The 24,665-nt window shown below is 44.1% G+C and overlaps 1 protein-coding gene across 1 annotated transcript in view; it reads left to right on the top strand.

Moving 5' to 3' along the window:
* The window catches only part of RANBP10 (RAN binding protein 10), a 1,949,085-nt gene extending 1,924,914 nt beyond the window's left edge, over positions 1-24,171 (top strand). Inside the window, exon 14 of the mRNA XM_044081464.1 lies at positions 23,272-24,171. Coding sequence (XP_043937399.1) covers positions 23,272-23,402 — 131 coding nt within the window. The 3' untranslated portion in view covers positions 23,403-24,171. The remainder of the gene's footprint in view (positions 1-23,271) is intronic.
* Positions 24,172-24,665: the final 494 nt, after the last annotated feature.

The raw sequence follows: 24,665 nt of genomic DNA, 5'->3' as shown, positions 1-24,665 counted from the left end.
TAAATACAACTGCCTAGATGGCTCATCTCACGCCAGACAACTGACTTCTTACTTCAAGAAATTGGCAACAAAAACCCACTTATCTGCAAGGAAAATCCTGCAGGCCTTGGGTTTCATGACATCCTGCATTCTACTAATTCCATATGCCAGACTGCATATGAGGAAACTACAATGGTATCTAAAAAGTGTTTGGACTCAGCATTGCCACAGCCTGGAGACAGTAATTGCACTCATTCCCTGCCTACAACAGGAGTTTCGATGGTGGGCAGAAGCCTGTCACCACAACAAGGGTCTGCCATTCAGTTTACCCACAGCCAGACAGACACTGACAACTGATGCATCAGATTATGCCTGGGGGGCTCATATGGCAGGAAAATGTATTCAGGGCACATGGCCTGCAAACCAGATGCATCTTCACATCAATCAAAAAGAGATACTAGCTGTTCAAAATGCCCTGACAGCTTTCAAGGACCTGCGTCATCCAGGACACCTACTGATAGACAGACAATTCTATGGTCATGTGGTACATAAACGAGCACATTCCTACCCCCTCTGCAGACAAGCAATGACCTTATGGGACACAGCATTGGCTTTTCAAGTTCACCTGCAATCACAATTCCTGCCAGAAAAAACAAATACTCTGGCAGACTCACTAAACAGAAACCTCATGGATCCCCACGAATGGAAACTGGATCCACAAGTCTTCAGCATGGTAACAAGGAAATGGGGATGCCCAGACATAGATCTGTTTGCCTCTCCTCACAACTGCCAATTGCAGAGATTTTGCACAAGGGTTTATCACAAGCAAGCATGGAAAGTGGACGCCCTATCCTTCAGCTGGAAAAATCTAACAGTATATGCCTTTCCTCCACTGCCTCTCCTTCCCAGGGTACTCCTAAAGGTCAGACAAGTGAAGCCAAAAATAATACTGATTGCACCAGAGTGGCCACGCCAGCACTGGTACCCAATCCTAAAGAGCTTGTCTCAAGGTCCAGCATGGATATTGCCTCAAACTTCTCACTTGCTGACCCAACAAAACAATCAGATCCTGCACAGCCAACTCAGGACCTTAAATCTGGCAGCATGGCGGATAATGTAGCCATTCAGAACACTCCTCTTTCAAAAGCTGTTATGGATGTTATCTTGGAGGCCAAGAGGGCCCAGAACCAGAAAATCTTATGCAGAAAAATGGAAGAGATTCTGTGCTTGGAACCAGGAACAAGGCATTGACACGTGTGTACCAAATATCCCTCAGAATTTACAATACCTAACTGAGATGCTGAACAAAGGCCTTTCTTTCTCATCAATTAAGATTCATGCCTCCGCCATTTCAGCCCATTACAATACAGAACCACCTATCTTTTCTCATCTTTAATAAGGCAGTACCTCAGAGGGGCCAAAAACATTAGGCCTCCAAGGAGAGCACCAATTCCAGCTTGGGACCTCAATTATGTTTTGGAAAAACTCGCACTGCCTCCTTTCGAGCCAGCATCAACAGCAGATATAAAATTCTTAAACTGGAAAACAGCTCTGCTCCTAGCAATAACCTGTGCAAGACGAGTCTCGGAGTTGCAAGCACTCATGGCTGTGGAACCTTTTATCATTTTTCATCCAGACATGGTTTCTCTGAGGACAAACCCTACATTTATGCCTAAGGTTGGTGTCCAGTGTGGCCCTCAACCAAAACCATTCACTTACCTACCTTTTGTCCAAATCCACAGAACAAGGGTGAGGAAAATTCTGCATTCTTTGGACATACACAGACAGTTACGCTTCTACTTGGACAGAACTAAAGCTTTCAGAAAGACTGAGCAACTTTTAGTATCATATGCTGCAGGATCACAAGGAAAGCCTATCTCAAAACAGACTATTTCTAAAAGGATAGTCCATTGCATCCGTTTCTGCTATTTTCAACATGGCAAATCGGTGCCTAAGGGCATTAGGCCTCTTTCCACCAGAGCAGAAGCCACTTCAGCAACCTTCCTCAGAGGAGTACCAACCAAAGATATCTTAGAGGCTGCAACTTGGAGTTCACTGCACTTTCACAAAGCACTACCACTTACCTCTTTACGTCCAGAGCAGGCTTTGTCACTGCAGTTCTGCAGGGCCTCATAGCCTCTCCTAATCCTATTTAGCCCAGCCACCCATCCTCAGCTGTGGGATTCAACCCAAGAGTAATGACTGCAACAGTGAAACACTATGAACATAGTACAGTTGTGTACCTACCATAAATGTAGATGTTAGTGTATTCACTGTTGCAGTCCAGGTTACCCACCCACCATCCCCCTTTTCTTTGCTGGGACTTATCTGCACTTCTCTATCCTATACAACCTATTTGGTGTATTTGCTTGTAGATGAAGGAAATGTTATTTTTGTGCATGCATTTTTATTGGCATATTTCTCAGCCCACCAATTTGGGGGCACCTGACATCTGTGGCAAGAAAAACTGAAGAAAATGGCATCGGCTGCATCTTTTATACCCCTGGCGCACTGATGTCAGGAAAGAGGCGACAGCAACCGACGCCGGACCTAGACTTTGGAATTCTGGCCGACTGAGGGTAGCCTGCCAGCAGGATAACCCAAGAGTAATGACTGCAACAGTGAATACACTCTAACATCTACATTTATGGTAGGTACACAACTGTACTTTTCTTCTAAGTCATCATAAATAATCTTCATATATAGACAGGGTTTCCTTGCACACTATCCAGGATTCATGTCCAAGGTTGCAGAACAAATTAACCCCAACCAAACCACTAATCTCCCAGTTTTCTTTTCCCAGTATTCCTGCAAAAGTGAGTACATGCATTGCTTTAGATGTTCACTGTCCATTACATTTCTGTCTAGACAGAACAAACATATCAAAAGAAAAGATTGATGTATTGTTTCCTTTGCTTACAATTTAGGCTTACAAGTTCAAAGGAGATTACTAGGCTAATGGTTAAGAAGCCATCACAAGCCTAACCACTTTTACCCAGATTTTACCCATTTTTCTAGCCATAGGAAAAAAATAAGGGTCAGCAAGCGGGGTTTTGAAAAATTTTACAGACTGCCCCTGTTCATAAGGTGCTTGAGCACCACCCCAACAGCTAATTTGTGATTTCCCATCCATTGTTCCAGATCACTGTCTAAGATGGTCAGTGTAGAGCTCTGCTTCATGCGAATAGGAAGCCTATTTCAGAGGAGGAGCAATCTCTGGGGTACGTCTCTCTCCAGCATGATCTATACATTTCACGGGTAAGGTTTAGATCTTTGCTGCAGGTAACCCTCATGCAGTTAGTCTTGTGAATATGCAACATTTCCATCAGGGCTGGGTCAGAGACTGCCTTGTAGGTTGGGCATAGATTACCCCTCAGTAATCTGTAGGAAACCGAATACAGTGATAGGGCTTTTAATCCGTCTGCACATGACATGTTGGTTATACCCTATATTTTTTTGGTGAGAATCCTCTGAGGATGCTCCAACTTTTGCAGGTGCCTGGCAAGATACATGCCAAAGGGTGCATTTTACTCTAATATTAATCTGATGAGGGGCAAGTACAGGGGTACTATGGCATAGTTAGATCTGGATGCCATGCCTTTACTCAGAAGCTGAGACACACAGAAGGATTTCCTTATCACCATGGACACATGGTGGTCAGAGTCCAGACTGAGTACCCAAATCTATCACCACTGGGTTCACTTTTTTTGGGGGGGGGGGGGTGCTATCAACGTTATTTGCTGGTGTATTCGATTTCCCAAAAGTTCTTCACATTCAGTTTGAGTCCGTGGCTCTGACACCAGTCATTAGTCTGCAGCAGACCTTTCTGTAGGATATCAACATTGTTTGGGGTGTTTGGTCCTCCTCTGCCACCAACTTGCAGTCATCAGCAAACTTGGTCAGCCAAAGGCCATCTACATTTGCCTTCACATCTGAGAAGTGTATATCTAGCAGGAGGTGGTCCAGCACTGAGCCTTGTGGTACTCTACTGACCTCTTGCTGAATGTGGTTTCCCTCATTCTAACATGTGTCCTATCCGTGAGCCGTTTGACTATCCATCTGGTAACATAGAGCCTTGGGGCCAATTTTATGAATTTATCTATAATACCTGAGTGGGGTATTGTGTCAAATGCCTTGGCTAAGTCAAGGTAGGTGCTATGTACTGTCTTACCCTCATCTATGGCCTTAGTGAGCTTCTCAAAATAGTCCACCAGATTGATCAGGTAGATCCTGCCCTTGACAAAACAGAACTGAGTTGGGTCTAGAGTCTGGAGATTTATTAGTCAGGTCCATGATTAACCTTTCCATAGCCTTGCATATGAGGTTAGTCAGACTTACAGGTCCGTAGTTTTCTGGGACTATCAATGGTCTTCCCTTGTGCGGAGGGATGACTATTGCTGTCCTTCATTCTACTGGGTCAAAGCCTGTCTGGAGACTATGGTTAAATAGAGATACGAGCGGGTCCGCAAAGTTATGTTTCACACTATTTAATATGCATCCTGGGATTCCATCAGGGCCCATTGATGCCATGCTTCTAGCTTTAGAGAGCACAGTGATGACCTGTTCTTTTGTGATAGGCAAAGGAATGGTAGGGGTTGTTTCATGGGGAGTAACCAGAGGTGGTGATTGGGTGAAATTTGAGCTGAATTTATTTGCCAGCATGTTTGCTATTCTTCTGGCTAACTTAGCAAATTTTTGACTGCATCCCTTAAAATTTCGAACATAACTAAAAAAATGCTTTGTTGTTATCCTTTGCTTGGGAGGCTGTTTTAGTCTTGTATTAAGCTTTTGAAGATATTACTAGTTCCCTGACTTGCCTGTTAAGACCAAGGGATTTTTTTTTTCTCTGTTGTGCACCCTCCCACTTTCTTCTGGGCAGGAATTTCTTCCTTGTGTTGTATAGTCTATTTATGATAGGGATCTCCTAGGGTAACTTGTTTTTCTGGCTAGACCTGGGTTTAGTTCAGTCAGGTACTGCCGTTTCTATGCAGTTGGTTAAGTGGTTGTACAAGACATTTGTATATACTTCTGCATAGGCCTCCATGTTTTCAGGGTTTTGGAAGCTTTAAAGTAAAAGAATTGGCCATACCATTTCTAAAGTCGCACTGTCCAAGTGACTGTTAGAATAAATTTTGTTTTATTAAAAAAAAATATATATAGAAAAGCAATATCTTGCAAACCCAAACCACATTCAGCTGAAGTGATGGCTTCTCTAGTTTTCTTTAGAAATGCTGTGATAGATGAAAACCATAAAGCTGTTGCATGGTCTTCACTGCATAGTTTTACAAGAAACTATAAGCAGTGTGTGATGTCAAGATCCAGGTTTACTTTCAAAGCTGACATATTGAAGGGCATTTTGTTTTGATGCCACCCAGGAAGATATGCTGAGAGCTCTGTCTTGTTGAAATGAATGAACTGTGTCATGTAAGATGTGAATGTTATGCACTTACCATGACAGTAGATCATCATCCAGATCTATTCATGTCAGTAAACCCACTCTCCTTCTCCCATCCCTTGAAATTCCTGTGCAGGGAGACCAGAAGGATCTACTGTTGGTGTTTAAAGTGTTATGAGAATGCATTGTTTCTAGGTGCAGTGTCAGTCTAGAGAGAAGGGGAAGTTAAGGTGCATTTACAGAACCAGGGAGGAATTTTAGAGCCTGGAAGAGTCTGTCTAGAAGGTGCCATGTGACTACTGCCTGGAGATTCCAGTCCTGGAGCTGAAGTGGGCAGGCATGAATCCTGAAGGTATTTATCCCCCAGCTTCATTTTTCCCTTGTTTATGGCCATTCTCAGTTTGACTCAGAGATGTATCAGTGCTCTCAGATGTCAGCATAAAAGTGAAGTAAAAAATGCTTTCTTAGTTGCCTTGCCCTCTAACACAGCTTTCCCACAGTGACTTTTTACGTTATGTCACTCCTACCTTCAGAGTTATGAGCGTTGTAAGTTTAAATGTGACAATGATATGGTTAGAGCAGCAGGAACAACAATGTGCTTGCACTAGATAGTGTGGCTAAGACTCCCTTCCTTTAAAAGTGAACTTAAGGGTTATCTTACACAGCACTTTATAGTGTGATGTACTCTTTGAACAGGCCTTCCATGATCTGGCTGAGGACCTTCAAAAGAAAAAAATGGCATTAACTATAGTGGACTGGCTCTATCTTCTTTTAGGTCACCCATGCCCCACACCCCACCTCACTTAAATTAGAAAGGCTCCTAAGTGCTGGACAGTGTTGCCTTTTTTTTTGGCTGTTTTCATAAAGGATTCTGCTGGCTCATCAGTTGTGTACTTGACTGTCTTGTAAGCCTGCCCACAGATTATTTGATGTTCTTTGTGTTTCACTGCTGCAGTCGCCCATGGGTTGTCCCTGCTGTGGTAGCCCTCAGCCTGCCCAAATAGAGTAAATTTTTTTTTGCGTTGGCTGCAGTCACCTGTAGGTTGACATCCGGTAGTCAGTGCTATAAAGTAAGGCAGCTGACGTCATTACATCAGGCTTTTTTGCTGTGGAGCCAGTAGCAGAAGCAGTTTGCAAGAGTGCCGGTCGGTCACTACCAGAAGTTGAATTTCAGCTGAAAACATCTAAAGCGAAGTACCCCGTTCTTGCACTAACCGATGTCCGAAAAAGTCTCGCCTGTGGACAGCAGATCCCACACCAAGACTTCCATTCTTACTGCATCACTTGTTTAGGCCCAGACCACGATGTCTCCCGTTGCCGGTTCTGTGCCCTCTTTAATGCGAGAACCATTCGCCGTAGAGCTCTTTTTTAGACAGTTATTTTCGTGTTCCGTTTTTGCATTCCGACATGGTGCCCATCAGCCAACAATCTGTGGACATTCCGAAAAAATGTAGAGACAGAGACAGACCACACAAGGCTAAGCCTTCCGACGATGCTACCGCTAAGCAGGTCATCAGTTCTCCGTAATTCAGTGAGGTGCTTTTGCAGCCCCTGATACCCAATTCAGTATCTACGCAGGCCTCTACTGAGACCCTTTTGGAGTCCAATATGCCACGGAAATCTTCTTCATCTTCCCAGCCTTTGGCTGTCTCTGACTCGGTTGAGTCCAGCGCCGTTACGTAGGCACTGGCTTCCAAGGAGCCCTTTTGCACTACCAAATCTAGACAAAAACTGACGCCTTCTCTTCCAACTACCGTTTCTCTCAGACCAGTAGATTCTTTCAGGCCTAGAAGCCAGGCTACTCCTAGGAAATCTGCTTATAGAAAACCGTCTTGCTACTGCTCCACCACCCAAAGTACAAATGCAGAAAATGGTGGAGGATCCCGTCTCCCTTACCCGGGTAGTCAGGCCACAGTTTCTAAAAGGAAAAGGCACCCATTCTCCAGAAATTGACAGAATAGGATTCTGAGGAATCTGATTATTCAGTTTTTGAAGAGGAACAGCATCTCTTAATTGCTTATGAGGATTCAGACATAGAGGAATCCATCCCTTCTGCCTCCCCTCCAGAGGACTTTTCCTTTGGGGAAACCCTTAACTCCCTCAGGGAACATTTCCAATGGGAATCCCTGGACTTTCCACAGTCTAAGAAAAGTCGTGGAGAGTTTCTGGACCTGCCTCAGCACAGACCCCTGGCCATCCTCCCTATTTTAGAAGTGGTGGATGATGTTTTCCATGAATCCAGCTTAGAGCCTGACACCCTCCCTCCTGCTCCCAGTAAACCTGACAGGTACTACAGAGTACCGGATTCTCACAAAAACCTGTACATAAATCCTGCTGCAGACCCAGAGGTCTTTACACAGGGACCTAAAGGACCTAAGACTAATTCTGCCGAAAATCCTCTTCCTTCTGACAAGGACTCCAGAGCTCTGGAGAGATGGGGTGAAAAAGTATACACCTCTGCAACCCTGGCTATCAGAGCACTCAATTGTCAGTTCCATATGTTAAAATATCAACACACTTTGGAACTATTAAAACAGAAAATTGCTACTTTTCCTGACTGTGCCACTTCAAAAGAGTTAGCAGATTTACTGCACTCTGCTTGTCAAGTGGCCAAGCACTCATTACAATGTGGGTATGACTCCCTAGAAGCCACTAGCAGAGCAGCAGTGACAGGATCTCTTATTAGGAGACATCCATGGCTGAAGGAACAACCTCTCCCTGATCATGTCAAGTCAAAACGTACTGATGCACCCCTAGATAAGGAGCGCTTGTTTGGGGAAAAAAGCAGAAGAGGTGCTTAAAAAGATTGAAGACAAAGCAAAATCTATGCAACAGTAAAATTTCTTTCAGGTACAACCCCCACCCCAGGTTCAGTAGGAGCTTTCCCTCTAAGCACTGGGCTTTCCCTGCACCTAGCAGACAGGGCCAAGATGAGCCCCGTAGGGACAGACCATCCAGGCCCCTATCCCAGGGCCAGCAGAGAAGCAAACACTGGACCACTTCCATCTCTAAGGCATGGAGTTCTAAGCCAACCTTCTATGTAAACACTCGCAATGATTCCCTCTCCTCCCTCTGCCCTCCCTTCACTCATCAAAAACTAGGAGGAAGGATCTCCCATGTTCATAGACTATTGGCTTTCTGTAACAAAGGACCAATGGGTCTTAAAGATCATTTTTCAGGGATACAAATTCTCTTTCAGCGAACTCCCAATTCCAAGAGGGTACCCGGACTTACCTCCAAATCAGTGGGCAGAGGCATTGAAACAGTTACAAACTCTCATATCCCAGGGGGCAGTAGAACCTGTACCCTCGGATCAAATAGGCAAAGGATTTTATTCCAGACTGTTCCTTGTTTCCAGAAAATAGGGCACTTGGTGCCCCATCCTGGATCTCCATTATGAACGCCTCCCTGGTGGTCCCCAGATTTAAAATGTTAACTTTGCAGCAGCTGCTGCCTATGCTAACAAAAAGTGTCTGGCTAGTGACCTTAGACCTAAAAGATGCCTACCTCCACATCCCATCAGGGAATTGTGCAGGAAATTCCTGCGCTTCATAGCAGGCTCACAACAATTTCAGTTCTCTGCGCTGCCCTTTGGCTCATCTACTGCACCAAGAGTATTCACAAAATGCTTGCCCCGGCCATAGCATTCTGCAGACAGAGATATGTATAGATTTATCCTTACTTGGACAACTGCCTCATTCAGGCAGAGTCCAAAGAAAAGCTGCTCCAAGACCTTCTCTTTGTCAAATCACTCCTAACTTCCCTAGGGTTCTCCATCAACGAGAAGAAATCAAGGCAAACCCCCACCAGGAAGATCATTTTCTTGGGAGCTCTGCTAGACACAGCATCCCAAATGGCCTTTTTATCCCCAGAAAAGCAGAGCTTCCTGCCTCTCTAGTTTACTCAGCTGGCTTTCAGAAGTCACCTCACCATAAGAAGTTCCGGCAAGCCCTGAGATATATGATATTTTGCATCCTTCTCATTTTTCTGGCCAGGCTTCACATGAGAAACCTTCAGTGGTATCTAAAGAACCTTTGGCTCAACTAGCAGGAAGGTGTACCCAAGGTCTTTGAGATGCCCATCAACTTCACTTGCACATCAATCAGAAAGAAATGATGGCAGTACAAAAGGCTCTGACATCTTTCAAACGCCATCTCAGGCCAGGGGTTCTTCTTATAAAAACAGACAACACCAGAGTAATGTGGTATATCAACAAACAGGGGGACCCAATCTTACCTCCTGTGCAAGTTAGTCATGAGCCTCTGGCTTACAGCCACCTCCATGGTCTACACCTAATTGGCAAATACCTACTAGGGGGTCAACAACTCCCTGGTAGACCACCTAAGCAGAAACTTACTGGACCCCCCACGAATGGCAGTTCAACAGGGAAATCTTTCTGTAAATCACTCAGGAGTGGGGGACACCAGAAGTGGATCTCTTTGCCTCGCACCTCAACCACCAGCTGCAAAAGTTTCTGTACCAGGGAGTATCACCTCCTGGCGTGGAAGGTGGATGCCTTGACCTTCCCCTGGAACTCCCTCTTTGTGTATGCTTTCCCTCCTCTGCCCCTTATTCCCAAGGTACTGATCACATTAAGGGAGGAGAGACCAAAGGCCATCCTCATTGCTCCAGATTGGCCGAGACAGCATTGTTACCCCTTACTGCGTAGCCTGACCTTACAGCTCCCCAAGCAGCTTCCCCTGATCTCAGCCTCTTGACCCAGGGAAGGGGGACGATACTGCAGCCAGAATTACAGACTCTCAATCTCTTAGCATGGCTTATACTTTAAAAGCTAACAAGCAGTCCCTGTTAAGCAAACAGGTCCTAGACATCATCTCAGAGGCCAGAAGGCCCAGCACCAGAAAATCCTACACAGGAAAATGGAAAAATATGTTCTTCGTGTTTCACTGTTGCAGTCATTACATTTGTGTAATCTGCTGGCAAGTTCCCCTCAGTCGGCCTGAATAACAAAGACTTGGGTCCTGCGTCGGTTGCTGTCTCCTCTTCCATGACGTCAGGTCATCAGGGGTATAAAACATGCAGCCGACGCCAGTTTATTCAGTCTTTCTTGCTGCGCGGTGCCCGAAGCAGAAGCAGTTCGCAAGTGCTGGTCGGCCGACTCCTGAAATTTTCGCATTCGAGTTTCAGAACCGAAGTCTTCAACTAAAGCTAAGTACCCCGTTGGGGAAACTTTTTCGTGCTTTTTACCGATGTCAGTAAAAGTTCACAATTGCATTACTTGTGGGAAGCAAATACCTCATAAGGATTTTCATTTGTACTGTATTCCTTGCCTAGGCCCAGATCGTAACGTGCCTTGCTGTCGGTTTTGTGCTAGATTTAACCAATGCTCTATTAAGCGTCTGTATATTTTTGCTTCAAAATATTTTGGATCCAGATTTAATTACCCAGAAATGTCGTCGGTTAGCAATCCAACTACCCGTGTTCACAAAAAACGCAAAGAAAAAGACAGACAGAGACAGACCATCGAGGTCCAAAACCGACAACGAAACTTCTAAGCCAGTCGCCGGTTCACCGCTACTCAGTGAAGTGCTTTTGCAGCCCCTGATACCCGCTACTTTTGAGTCGCAGGCCTCTACCGAGACCCATGCAGAGTCCGGTATGCCGTGAGATTCTCCGAGTATTGAACCCGTGGATGTCTCTCCCTTGGATGGATCTGGAGCCGCTGAGCAGGCACTGGCTTCTGAGGGTGTTTTCAGGCCTCAACATTTTTATATAAAACCATCACCAGCCTCAAAAACAACATCTAAAACATCTTCTATGTCTAAAACACCGATGCATGGGCCACGTGCTCAGGCCCCTATGCCTAAAAAACAGCTGATCAAGATGGCTGAGGACATAATTACCTTGATCAGGGGCTCCCAACCCCCACCCCCTCTGCTAAAAGGCCTAGGCAAGACACTGATTATGAATCTTCTGATCAGGTTTCCATTTCTTCTGATTCCTCTTCTGATCAGGAATTTTCTATTCCACCGTATGAGGATTCTGATACAGAAGAATCCATCCCATTTGCATCTCTTCCTGAGGATTATTCTTTAGGAGAAACCTTGCATACTTTAAGAGAACATTTTCATTGGGAGAGCCAGGATTTCTCTGAGTCAAAAAAGAGGCTTAGGGATTTTCTTCTTCCTCAGCATAGGCCTTTGGCAATACCTCCTGTATTAGACATTGTTGATGATGTGTTTTCAGAATTAAGCATGGCTCCTGGTTCCTTACCTCCGGCTCCGAGTAAGCCAGACAGATATTACAGGGTTCCTGACTCTCGCAAATTTCTATTCAAAAATAATGCTGCTGATCCTGAGACTATTTCACAGGGTCCCAAGGGTGTAAAGGCCTCTACAGCCAAAAATCCTACCTCCTCTGATAGAGATTCCAGGGCGCTGGATAGATGGAGAAAGAAGGTTTATATGTCTGCAACCTTGGCAATTAGGGCATTAAACTACCAGTTTCATATGCTTAAATATCAACAGCACGCTATGGGCTTACTGAAACAGAAAATGTTGATTTCTGATTGTGTGGAAAATAAAGAATTACAGGAATTATTGCATTCAGCAGAACAGGTTGGAAAGCATACTTTGCAATGTGGTTTTGATTCCTTGGAGGCCTCTTGCAGGGCCGCAGTTACTGGATTTGTGATTAGAAGGCATGCCTGGCTCAAGGAGTAAAATCTGCCTGATCATTTTAAAGCTAAATTGTTGGATGCCCCCTTGCAGCATTGATACTCTGTTTGGTAATAAGGCAGAAGAGGTTTTAAAGAAAATGAAAGACAAAGCTAAATCTATGCAAACTGTAAAAGATTTCTTGCAAGTGCAGCCACTCTGGTTCAGTAGGCACTGGCCTACTAAATATTGGTCCTTTCCTGTGTCCCAACAGAGCTGCTCCAGGCAAATCTAGGTGCTCAAAAGGCTCCAGATACCAATCACAGGGTACTTACAGGTCAAAGCAATGGGGTGCCTCCACCTCCAAATCTGGAGGAAACAAAGCACAACCCTACAGTAAGCAGTCTCCATGACTTCCCTATGCCTTCACCAAGCACTTATCTTTTGGCAGCCCCCTTTGGGGGAAGACTAGCACTTCATGCTCAAAATTGGCAGTTAATTACCCAGCACAAGTGGGTATTAAACATAGTATCCCAGGGGTACATATTTCATTTCCATACTTTGCCAATTCCAAACGGTTGGCCAGATCTGCCACAAAATCAATGGGCAGAGGCTCTGAAACAAGTTACGTCCCTCATGGATATGGGGGCTATTCAACCAGTACCGGAACAGGAAAAAGGACAAGGTTTTTATTCAATACTGTTCCTGGCACCTAGAAAAGACAATGCCTGGCATCCAGTATTGGATTTATCGATTTTGAACACGTTCTTGGACATTCCAAAATTCAAAATGCTGACTTTGCAACAGCTACTGCCCATGCTGGGCAGGAACGCTTGGTTAGTGACTCCAGACTTAAGAGGCATACCTGCATATCCAAATAAGGGAATCGTGCAGAAGATACCTCCGCTTCAAGGCAGGTTTTATGCATTACCAATTCTCTGCACTGCCCTTTGGCTTATCTACTGCGCCCAGGGTCTTTATAAAGTGCCTGGCACTAGCAATTGCATTTTGCAGACAAAAAAGCATACAAATTTATCCTTATCTGGACAACTGTCTCATTCAAGCAGAGGACAAGAACATTCTTCTTCAACATCTGGCATTTGTAAAAAGGCTTCTAACATGCCTAGGGTACACAGTAAACGAAAAGAAATCCCAACTGGTACACTCTCAAATAATTAACATTCCTGGGTGCAAGCTTGAATACAACTGCCCAGATGGGTTACCTTACGCCAGACAAACAAAGGCAATTGACAACATACTTCAAACAAATGGCAACAAAAAAACAATTATCTACAAGACAAATTCTGCAGGATTTGGGTTTCATGGCATCCTGCATTCTACTAATTCCATATGCGAGAGTGCTTATGAGGAAACTACAATGGTACCTAAAAAGTTTATGGAGTCAACATTGTCACAGTCTGGAAACAATGATTCCTCTCATTCCCTGCCTACAACAGGAGTTTCTTTGGTAGGCAGAGACATGTCACCAAAACAACGGACTGTCATTCACTCTACCGCCTGCCACCCAAACCCTAACTACAGACGCATCAGACTATGCTTAGGGGGCCCACCCTGTGGGGAGATGCATTCAGGGCAAATGGAGCCCAAAACAAATGCATCTGCATATCAACCAGAAAGAGATGCTAGCTGTTCAGAATGCTCTGACAGCCTTCAAGGACTTACTTCACCCAGGACAACTACTGATAAAGACGGACAACACCACGGTTATGTGGTGCATAAACAAGCAGGGGGGCACACATTCCAACCCCCTTTGCAGACTAGCCATGGCATTGTGGGAGACAGCCTTGACTTACCAAGTACATCTGCAAGCACAGTTCCTGCCAGGAAAACAAAATACTCTGGCAGACGACCTAAGCAGAAATCTTATGGACCCTCACGAGTGGAAACTGGATCCGCACATCTTCAGCATGGTAACACAGAAACGGGGGAGCCCAGACATAGATCTATTTGCCCTCTCCCCAAAATTATCATCTGGACAAATTCTGCACAAGGACTCATCACAGACAAGCATGGGAAGTGGATGCCCTTTCCTTCAGTTGGAAAAACCTATCAGTCTACGCCTTTCCTCCTCTGCCTCTTCTCACCAAGGTTTTACTAAAGGTCAGACAGGAAAAACCAAAAATGATCCTAATTGCCCCGGACTGGCCTCGGCAGCACTGGTACCAAACTCTAAGGAATATGTCTCAACTTCCTCCGTGGTACTTGCCTCATATACCTCCTCTACTGTCTCAGCAGAACAATCAAATTCTGCACACTCTGCTCCAAACTCTGAACCTTGCAGCATGGCTGATCATTTAATTATTCAAACAACACCTCTCAGTAAGTCTCTGATGGATGTCATTTTGGAAGCCAGAAGGCCTAGTACTAGAAAATCTTATGCCGATAAATGAAAGAGATTCTGTGCTTGGAATCAAGCACAAGGAACGGACACAGCAAAGCCCAATATTCCTCAGATTTTACAATATTTGACTGAGATGCGTGACAAGGGCTTATCTTTTTCTTCAATAAAAATACATGCCTCTGCCATCTCGGCTCATTACAACACAGAGCCTCCCCTCTTTTCTCATCCTCTGCTTAAACAGCATCTTAGAGGGGCCAAAAGTGTAAGGCCTCCCAGAAGATCACCAACTCCTGAATGGGACCTCAACTTTGTGCTGGAAAAACTCACCCTGCCTCCTTTGGAATCAGCAGCTACTGTGGATATAACATTTCTGTCTTGGAAAACAGCTTTCCTCTTGACAGTGACTTCAGCAAGAAGGGTTTCAGAACTACAGGCTCTCATGGCTGTGGAGCCTTTTATTACTTTTTACCCGGATAGGGTGTCCCTCAGGCCCAATCCTTCTTTTATGCCTAAGGTGGTATCCAGTGTGGCTCTTACGCAGACAGTTCACCTGCCAACATTTTACCCAAATCCACAGAACAAGGGGGAGTGGATTTTGCATTCATTGGATGTACACAGACAACTAAGATTCTACTTAAACAGGACCAAATCTCTAAGGAAGTCTGAGCAACTACTGGTAGCATTTGCTGCAGGGTCAGAGGGGAAGGCTATATCAAAGCAGACTATTTCGAAGTGGATAGGCCACTGCATTCGTTTCTGCTACTTGCACCATGATAAACCTGTGCCCAAGGGGATCAGGTCACATTCCACCAGGGCTGCCTCTACCTCTGCAGCTTTTCTCAGAGGGGTTCCAACCAAAGGCATTCTAGAAGCTGCTACTTGGAGCTCTGTTCATACTTTTACAAAACAATATCATTTGCCTCTCTTTATGTCCAGGGCAGGCTTTGCGACTGCAGTTCTGCAGGGCCTTATAGCCGCTCCTAATGCTATTTAGCTCCATCCTCCCATCCATAGCTTTGGGATTCTACCCAAATGTAATGACTGCAACAGTGAAACAGAAGAACATAGTACAGTTGTGTACACTTGCCATAAATGTAGATGTTCGAGTGTATTCACTGTTGCAGTCCGGGTTACCCACCCGCCATCCCCCTTTTTTCTAGAACTTCTCTTTCCTTCACTATATTCTAAAGCCTTTGCGGTGTATTTGCTTTTAGATGAAGGTAAAGTGTATGTTGCTAAAAGTTTATTTATTTATATAGATATATATATATATATATATATATATATATATATATATATATATATATATATATTTGCTCCCCATTTGGGGGGCACCTGAAATTTGGGGCAAGAAAAACTGAATAAAATGGTGTCGGTTGCATGTTTTATACCCCTGACGACCTGATGTCATGGAAGAGGAGACAGCAACTGACGCAGGACCCAAGACTTTGATATTCATGCTGACTGAGGGCAACCTGCCAGCAGATTACCCAAATGTAATGACTGCAACAGTGAATACACTCGAACATTTTCCATTTATGGTAAGTGTACACAACTGTACTTCTTTACTTCTGTACCAAAATACCAGAGGAATTATTCTGCAAAACCATCTTCCTTCACTTGCAGGGAAAATCCATGTCTTCCCATAAGAGCAAGAAAATGCCTAGGAATAGATTTTAGAACAAACCAGACAGAGACTCTAGTTCTGTGAGGCCTCCTTACCCAGACAAATCCACCTGACTGCCTCCTATTTACCTTCCGGTCCATCCCTTCCCCTATCCACAAGGTTGACTTCATCCCTGAAAAACTGGGTGTTCACCAGTTCAGACAAATGGGTACTTTCACTCATCAAGAAAGGGATATACAGAGTGACCTAGAAAGAGGTTGCTCCTTTCATTGGCATACCTCTTCCACCAGAAAAACAGTTACAGTTGCTCCACTCCATCATTCAAACATTACTTGAGTAGGGCATAATAGAATCAGTACCCCACTATGTATGGGAAAAGGGGTTCTATTCCATAATCTTCCTTGTCTCGAAAAGGAGGAGACTGTAGACAAATTCTGAATCGCTCCACCCTCAACACTTTTCTCCTCATTCCATGTTGTCCCTGCAAACTCTGCTTCTATTCATCCTTCCTCACGCCTACCTTGTGTCTTTGGACCTGAAAGATGCTTATCTCTACTTACCTATTTAATCACCCTGCCTACAGGAAATTTCTAAGACTTTCTACTGCTTTTTTGCACTTTCGGTTCTCTTGTTTGCCTTTTGGACTCTGTACAGCACCCAGAGCCTTCACAAACTGCCTCACCCCATTAATAGCTTACGTCAGGATTCAGGGAATCTATATACTTATTTGGATGACCTTTTAATACAGGCGTCTTCTGAACATACTCCATATGAAAAAGGTCTAGTGGTATAGGTCTAGTGGTATCTGAAAATCCACCTGATCCCAACAGTCTCATCCCCTAGACATGCAGGTTCCTCTCCTACCTTGCCTAAATAAAGAAATACTGTGGTGGATATCACAGGTAAAACAAAACTTGGGTCTTCCTTCAAACTGCAAGCTGCACACAGATGCATCGCCAGATGCCTTGCAGAGCCTGGATGGGCAACATGAAAGTTCAGAGGCAATGACCTGCAAATCTAAGACCAGAGTACATCAATTTGAGGAGATGAGGGCATTTATACAGACCCTGCAGATTTTATGCCATTCTTGGAAACCTGGTCCATTAAGAATGTTCGCAGACAACACAGTAGTCAAGAGGCACATAAACAACAAGGGGGAACCTGGTCTTACAAACCATGTAAAGTGGCTCTCTTAGCATGGAGGCAGACCATAAAAGCAAACCTCTCCCTCCAAGCAGTTTATTTTCCCTCACAAGCAAATGTGCTGGCAGACTTTCTAAGCAGAACAAGAGAAAATCCCCATGGATGGATGTTAAATAGGGAGATCTTCCTAGACACAGTCCACAGACCTTTTAGCCACCATTGACAAGAAACAAATTATTTTGCAGCAGGACCTACTGCCTTAAGCTTGGAAATCAGATGCAGTGTACTTCTCTTGTAAAGAGAGGATCTGATGTCAGTCTTCATTCATCCTTGACCTGTGGGACATAGTTCCGATCCTCGGAACTGGCTTGGCTGTTACACAGCTCACACAAGCCAAAAACTTTCAAGCTAAGACTGTACCCACAATACCCCTCTTCACATTACCTCAGATCTCGTTTACCGCTCTTGTTGCAAGACACGTCAGCCAGATTCTCTCTCAGCCAAGTGAAATTTTCATAGTTTTTCCTAGAATTTCTTGTTTAATCTTATATTTCCGTGTATATATATATATATATATATATATATATGTGTGTGTGTGTGTATAGATATAACTATATATAGATAATAGATGTATATTCTTTATCTGTACTTCTACTACCCACCTTGTTTTTCCTTCTAGTCTTCTCTCATTTTTCTGTGGTGAGTGTGCTTCTTTTTACCCTACAGTATTCTTTCCTTACCATTTTTGGTAGTATTTCTCTCTCTATGCATACATCTTTAAATAATTTTGGACTAGCATTGTTTGTAGTTTTCATGTGTGTGTGTGTGTGTGTGTGTGTGTGTGTGTGTGTGTGTGTTCGATTGTGATTGGTGCCTGCTGACCTTCCATATTTTTGTGCCTGTCAACATGGTGAATAAATCAAAAGGAACTACTGGCTTTAAACAGTGTTAGGATTGTGGATGGAAGATACCCGGTTCTGACGGGGATTCTTCCTGTGTGTATTTAGGCCAGGCTCATCGTCAACAAGACTGTACTATTTGCCAGGCATTCAATAACCAGGCCTTAGTCAAAAAGAAAAATAAATTAATATTGAAAGGCCTAATTAAGTCCTCTTTTGAGGCGGCTCTATCCAAGTCTGATCCCCCTCTAAATCTGATCTTGGACTTAAGAAATGTCACTCAGTGCCGATGTCCCCTACGGCTCCAGCAGCAAAAAAAGCATAAGCCTTCTGCTCTCACTACTTTCACAGAATCGAAGGCTAAAGTCAGGAAACTTTTGGAACTGATTACCTTGGCACAGTCTGCCATGGCACCACAGGCCTCAGTGCTGGTCGCATCTGTACCGACATCTTCAGCTTCCCTGTCGGTACCGACTCCACCTAATACACTTTTACAAATACTGAAACCTCCATCGGTGCCTAAAACAAACATAATTACCACACCCAGGACAAGGTATTCAGCCACAAGTTTGTGGGACCGCTTCCAAGTCTTTTGACAGACAAAAATTCCCCTCAGGCTTATCTGTCTGTTCCTCCAGGAGTCTAAGTGAAATTGATGTCCTGAGGTTGGTGGATGAGCTCCTAGTGGCAAGGGGTCTTTGTCTCTTCCCAGACCCCTTTCCCTTCTGGCATTTTCTCCCAGGACTCCACCAAGCTTTCCTCCTGTACCCTCCTCTGAAGGTTTAGATCTTATGACTCTGATATCTCCAGTTCCAGCTGCTCTGGTGCCAACAGCTTTTCTCCCTTTTGTTCCAGGATCTGCCTTGACATCCTTTGTTCCTTTGGAGCCAATGGACTCCTGGAGCCGTAGCTCCTCTGTCAGATCTGAGGGTTCCAGATCGGCTGCAGTTTTTTATTCGGAATTGTCCTCGACTCTCAGAACCTCTGCTGATGTGGGCTGTAACTTGGCTCCTGCTTTGGGGGTAGGTCGCTCGCAGTGAGATGTGATCTCTGTTCCGAGGTTGTTGTCCTCTATTCCAGGCTTCCATCCTTCCAGGAAGCATGCCTTCCAGGTAATGGAGAGGGCATTGACCTCTGTAGGCACTCAGTTGGCACCACTTCCGTATCGGAGTTTTATCCCAGGACTTCCTCTTATACAGGGCTGCCACCAACCTCTGCGCCTGGGCAGCGAGCACCTAAGCTGCAAGACCCCCCACACAGGGCCCCTCTTCTGAGTCTTTCTCAGAAATTCCCACTGAGGAGCCACCCCAGAAAAAAGATGTTAAAGCGGGAACATATTCCCCAGAGTTTGTCTATCATAGAAGACAAACTTCAGTGATGAGGAAGGTCACCCCCAGAAGACGTCTCCTTTGGAGACATTCTAGAGATTCTGAAAGAGGGGTAACTGAAAGCCCAAAGACGCTACCTCTGAGGAGTTGGTGTACCTACAAGCTTTTCATGCTCACCCATCTACTTCTTGGGTGACCCCCTCCTGCTGACTATCTTATTAAATTGATTGTGCAGCTGGCTTGAAAGGCTCCCGACTCTGTAGAGCCAATTCCCCAGAGACCAGAAAAAGTACTCTCAGCTCAAGATTGTGCTAAGGGGTTAGCAGTAGATGCTATGGTGGTGGCGGCGACCACCAAAAAGGAACTAGCTGAAGAGAGTTCCACTGTTCATCCCCCTAATCAAGATTCCAGGACGATAGACAGATTCAGAAAGCAGGTGTATGCATCATTGACCTTTGCCTTAAGATATTTGAATTTTATGGCACATTTCAGTAGGCTTCAGAGGAATCTGATCAAGGAGTTAGATACCCTAGCAGGAATTGTGTCTGAGGATGTCCAGGATAACTTAGCCTCCCAGCTAGCCACCCTGGAGTCTGTTTCCAAGTCATCCATGAGGCTTCTTGCACATGCAGCCAAAGGGACGACGAGGGCAGCGGGTTCAGACATTGCCATAAGGCATGTCATGCCTGGATGCACTTGTGAGAGGTTACAGAGCCATTTAAGCCTTCCTTTGTCAATGCTTCTTTTGACAGATCTTCCTTATTCAGCCCCAAAGTCAAAGAAACTGTACCCAGGTGTGAGAAAGATGGGAAGACCCTGTCTGCAGTGGGCATGTGTTTTTCTGCTCTTCAGCAGTCCTACTGTAGGAATAAGAGGAGCAGGAGGATGTGGTTCAAGAAATCCCAAGGGCCTTTTCAGGACCCGCGTGGGGGTGGCTCCCCTCAGGGCAGAGGGGGAACCTGTAATGGAAGACGCTGACCCAGCGACAGAGGTGGCCTGCAAAATTAGGGTTCCCGAGATTCTTTCTCTTTACAATTCTACCAGTGATACTGAAAGGGGGCCTGATTGCTTACATCTGGAAGCAGTTGGGGGAAGATGTTTCTCTGCACTCAAGCACCTGGCGGCAAATAACTTCTACTTGGGTGCAGAGGATCATTGCCAGATGTTACCATATTCCCTTCAGTCTTTTCCCAAGATCAAAATGAAGACTCCCCGATCTTCTACCCAATGAGAAGGATCAAGAAGCTTTAGAGATTCAAAAGCTGCTAGAAAAAAGTCATCCAAGAAGTCCCACCAGACCAGATAGGATCTGGATTTTACTCAAGATTCTTTTTGGTGCCAAAAAAGACAGGGGACTCTTTTAGGCTGTCCCTTCATTCCACCTCAACCCAAGGCCATAGTGACCACAGATGCTTCCCAGATGGGGTGGGGGGGCATTATCTGGGAAGAAAAGTCCAAGGTACTTGGTCCCTGATGGAGGCCAAGCTGCATATCAGTGTTCTGGAACTGAGGACAGGGCTCTTAGCGTTGCAAGCATTCCAATCTGTCCTCCCTCTAAGAACAATTGGAATTCAATCAGACATTTCAGTAGTCTGGTACATCAACAAACAGCAGAACCTAGTCTTACCCCCCCCCCCCCGTGTCAGGAAGCTCTCAGTGTGTGGTCATGAGCAATATCCTCCATCTGCTTTCTAATATCACACATCCCAGATAGCTCGAATGTGATAGTGGAGAAACTGAGCAGATGCATTCTCCTACCTCACAAGTGGTCTCTCAATCCAAGAGTGAAGAAGGAGATTTTTCATCACTGGGGCCAGCCTTGCTGCAACCTGCTTGCATCACCCCTGAACTATAAGTGCAGCAGCTACTTTGCCCTAATTCCCCCTTGGTGGGAGTCTCGGAGAGACACTCTCCTTCATGATTACCCCTTGGGACTACTCTGTCTTCCCCCCCTTCCCACTGATTCTTCTTTTCTTAAAGAAAGCCAACAGGTTGAGAAGCAAGGTGATCCTTATTGGGTACTTCTGGCCTTGACAAGTCTAGTTCCCCTTTCTGTGGCCTCATCTAATTCACCATCCATGGATTCTGGACGCAGTTCTAAATCATCTGTCTCATCCACAGGGACTAGTGCACCCCAATCTTCAGAACCTCAAGCTTAAAGCTTGGATCCTCCAATTCTGTTAGTCTCCAGGCAGAAAAATTTGTCTTCCCCAATCCAAAAAATTCTGTTGGCTTCCCATAGACCTTCACCAGGAAGCTTTACTACTGTAAGTGGAAAAGATTTTTTGTTTGGGCGTACAATGATGGTCTTTATCCCCTGTTTCTGCACCATTTGAAAAGGTATTGGAGTTTTTAGCTATGCTTTTCTGTCAATGAGCATCTGCTTCTGCTATTAAGGTCAACTAGCTGCTATTTCCAATTTCCACAATGGCTTTGAAGACCATTCACTAATTTCCCATAGATTATTTAAAGTGTTTATGAAGGGGAGCCTTGCGGTTGAAACCTCCGTTTAAAGACCCCTAGCTCCTTGGGATCTGACTTTAGTTTTGCAGTCTTTGGTATTTTCCCCCTTTGAAATGGCGGCTACATGTCACATAGTTTCTTTCATGGAAGACCATTTTTCTGATAACCATTACCTCCACCAGAAGGCTTTCCGAAATATAAGCACCATCTTCAAAACCCCCATAATTGATTTTTCATAAGGATAATGTTTCCCTAAGAACCAACCCATCTTTCCTTCCTAAGGTGGTCTCAGAAACTAATATTAATTAAACCATTGACTTACCTGTTGTCTTTCCAACAAATTTGAATATTGCTTACATTTGCTGGATGTTCACAGACAATTACGTTACTGCCTCAACAGAACTAAAGAATTTAGAAAATCGGATCAGTTATTTATCACCTTTTCCAGTCCATCTGTGGGGAAATCTGTTTCAAAAATCATCTTGTTGAGATGGTTAAAAGACTGTATTACTTTTCATGTACAATTAAAAGAATCTCCAATTACCTGCACCAGTGAGAGCGCATTCTACTAGGGCAATAGCCACGTCTGCTGTTTTCCATTCCAAGGCTTCCATGGGTGAAATATGCCCAACAGCTGCATGGACTACTCCGCATACATTTATCACTCATTATAAATTGGATCTGGTCTCCAGGGGAAGAGCATCCTTTGGCGCTATGGTTCTCAAGAATATCTGTTTTGATTCCTTATTTCATCAGTAAATGTTTCCTATAATTTGAAAGAATTATCCTTTGTATAAAGTCTTATTTGGCTTTAGTGTGAAGCATTTGTTAAGGTCAGTGTTTTGCTTAGTTCAAATGTTGCTAGAAATTTGTCCATCTTCTTGCATAGAAAAACTGAATTGAGCACCTCCCAGTATAGGTTATGTGCCAACCCATGTCAGAGGAAGACCATTGCATGAGATGCATGCTGGCTGGGAAAGGATTTCTGCTAAAGAATTGTGTATATAATCCACAGTGTTTTGTTGGTAAGTAACCCTAAGGTTGATTGTTGCCCAAATGAGTTTTTCTTGTAATATGTACATTTTGTAGTGTGGGTACCTTACAGAAATGTGTGTTTTTTTTTTTTGGTAGAATGATAGATTTAATACAAAATGAAAGTTTGCTCTTGATATGCATACATATATACATAACACACGCACACTTTCTACATCTAGTTTAGGGTGCTAGACCTAAAAAAAAAAAAAAATTAAAAAAAAGTTTGCATTGTCAGAGTGCAGCTCAAAGTAGACTTGTGAGGTGCAGTTGAGCAAGGGGAAGACAAGACAGTAGTCTTGTCTTACAGTGCTATGGTTTAGTCATTATTATTATTGTTAATGTTATTATGCACATTCCTGTTCACTAGGTCACATTGTGTTACATTACCTGAAACCTGCATATTTTTTCTTTCCTTTTCCACAGAATCGCAGAACCTGCCAAAGCAGCCTCCATTGATGTTTGCACTTGGCCAAGCCACTGAGTGTTTGCGATTAATGGCACATGTGGGGTTAGGCTCTTGTTCTTTTGCCAGAGTGGATGACTATTTGCACTAGCAATTGCAGACATGGGAAGGCCACTTTCACTGCTGCCCTTCACTTCCTTTGTCACCAGAGACTACCTGCTCAAGAACAATGGTCGCAGTATCGGGCATCCTTCCCCCACAAACTGCTGACTGGTGGACTCGTAACACATCATTTCATTTCTTCTGGTGTTGCCCTCACTGTGTATACATGACTTTTCAACAAGTTAAGTTGCAATTTAGAAAAATGCAAGTCAAAGAAATTTCAGTTCATTTGCTAATGTGACAAGTTGCATTTGGTATTTTTTGACAGATCCACCAGCACATATACAAATATTTATATATGATAAGTATTGGGGGAGTGGAGAGAAGTGTATTTGAGCTGGTTTCTGCTAGATGGTGATAAAGCTCTCCAGTCTGAAGACATCATATCTTGTTTTGTAATAAGTGAATGGATAGTATGTCCCTTCTGCATACCTCTCAAACTGCCCCTGCTGTTTGGGGATATACTGCACCAAAATATTCCTTTGTCCTGCCAAAAATGGTCATTTTTGTCCTAAAACGCAGAGACCTGAAGCACAAGTTAAGTGTCAGACATTAATGTTTCTGACTGGCTTGCAATCCTCTTAATCATAAGCAACATTCTCCTTTACTTTTAGGAGTTAATTTTAAGAAGGTGTTCTGTTTTTTATGCTTTGTTAATCATTTAAATAGAGGGAGCTGATAAATATGCCTTACCCGTTTGTTTGAAATGATTTTTTATCTGGGTCCATTTAAAAAAATACAGGTATCCCTTTCGCAAACTTTTTTGTTTGTTTTTAAATGAGCTTGGATGCTTTGAGAACAAATTCCTCATCTGATAAAAAGAGGTACCTTTTTCTTTGGGAAACAGTGTCCGGCTCTGCAGGTAGGTGCATCTGTTTCTATAGAAACCAGTGAGTCATCTTTATTTTAATTTAGTAGAAATTATTAAAATGTTTTGCACTTTCTGGATTAGTTCATAATCAATCCTGCACTTGTTCTGCTGTGGATAGGATTGGCATAGCTTTGCAGAGCTGATTCTGCACAAATAGCAGAAGTCAAGACAATCTATTGGATGTAACATATTTAACTGTATACTGAAGTGCAATCAAGCATAAGGATTAGAAGCCAGTTCCTCTCTCCTTCACCCGTTTCTGTAAAATGGCATGGCCTTTGCCTCCCAGGTAGCTAAAGCGGAACATTATATCTGCTAAAAGAAATGATTCTGTGCTAGGAGTATGGTAGGATAGTCTTTATTTAGGTGTAGCTGCTGCTG

The sequence above is a fragment of the Protopterus annectens genome, chromosome 8.part0 (assembly GCF_019279795.1).
Source record: "Protopterus annectens isolate FY-2018-M chromosome 8.part0, PAN1.0, whole genome shotgun sequence".
Taxonomy (NCBI): Eukaryota; Metazoa; Chordata; order Ceratodontiformes; family Protopteridae; genus Protopterus; species Protopterus annectens.
Note: the sequence above shows the minus strand (reverse complement) of the source record. Positions and strands in the feature narration are given on the sequence as shown.